Raw genomic sequence first — 1,157 nt, 5'->3', positions numbered from 1 at the left:
ACTCGCTGCCTTCTTTGGAATGCAGGAAGAGCAGCTGTCCGTTCCTGGTGGGCAGCCTGTCGTCCACGACCACCTCCACCCACTCTCCGTACTGCCAGAACTGGGGGTGGGAGAACACAGCAGCTGCTCACACGGACACGCAGATGGGCAGAGAAGTCTCTTCAGTGGCCCTCCGAGGGGGACATTGTGCTATCAATGTTCAAGTCTTGGACCTTTTGTGAGCTCCAAGCTCCTTATGAGAGGATTTGTGTCCTCCTCTGTGCACACACATAGGAGAGGCCAGATGAACCAGGAAGCATCTAGTCTAGACTCTGGGTGGTGGACAAGAGAGCTTGCCCAGCATCACCCAGTGGCAACAGTGAGTGACCCGGACCCACATCACCTGACCCTCAGTCCAAAGTGTTTGCCTTAAGGCACATGGCCTGTGGGAGATGGGAAGGGGTGGACGTGGGATGATTGGACAGATGCATAGGCAGTGGTTGTCAGACTTCAGTGTACATCAGAATTACCTCCAGGGACTCTGAAAACATGGGTTACTGGGCCTCAACCCAAGAGTTTCTGGTCTAGTAGATCTGGGTGGGACCTAAGAGCATGGAAAGTATGGCTAAGGCTATGAGTGAGGCACAATACCTGAAAATGAAAGATTCCCGCGTAGTTCTTCTGGAAGTTCTGGTCCTTGGGGACCACCCGGTAAAGCAGCTCCTCATTCAAGGTCAGGGAGGCAATGGCTGCCAGAAGCCAGCAGTCACCTGCACAGTGTCATGGGGGACACAGACTGGTCAGGCCAGGCCTGCAGGCTCCCTGTTTTCTGTGGCTCTCATTGTCCCATTCCACCCAGAGACCATATCACACCACTCCCCCCAAGTCAGATAGTCAGATTCTCTAAACTGCGCCTGCAGGAATCAGCTCCTGATGTGGAGGGAGCGGTTTACCCAGGACGGAAATTCGCTTCTCCTCCAGGTCACCCCCACGTGCTGACCACTTCACATCTCCTAGGCTCTCACCAGGGAGTAGAAAATGGGAAGGAAGAAAGAAAAAGGAAAAAAGTAGTCCCTTTGGTCCCTTATTAGCAACTCTGATAAATTTGGTTGGGGAAACACTGAAGCTATTTAGCCAACCGTGATGTGCACATGTAAGTGCATACGTGTGAGCATGCA

At 52.9% G+C, this 1,157-nt stretch overlaps 1 protein-coding gene across 1 annotated transcript in view; it reads right to left on the bottom strand.

Moving 5' to 3' along the window:
- The window catches only part of CAPN8 (calpain 8), a 70,449-nt gene that overhangs the window by 38,938 nt on the left and 30,354 nt on the right, over window positions 1-1,157 (bottom strand). Inside the window, exons 3-4 of the mRNA XM_008584695.1 lie at window positions 631-749; window positions 3-100 (exon numbers count right to left, since the gene is read on the bottom strand). Of these exons, the coding sequence (XP_008582917.1) occupies window positions 3-100; window positions 631-749 (217 nt within the window). The remainder of the gene's footprint in view (window positions 1-2; window positions 101-630; window positions 750-1,157) is intronic.

The sequence above is a fragment of the Galeopterus variegatus genome, unplaced genomic scaffold (assembly GCF_000696425.1).
Source record: "Galeopterus variegatus unplaced genomic scaffold, G_variegatus-3.0.2 Scaffold3336, whole genome shotgun sequence".
NCBI classification, from domain to species: Eukaryota; Metazoa; Chordata; class Mammalia; order Dermoptera; family Cynocephalidae; genus Galeopterus; species Galeopterus variegatus.
Note: the sequence above shows the minus strand (reverse complement) of the source record. Positions and strands in the feature narration are given on the sequence as shown.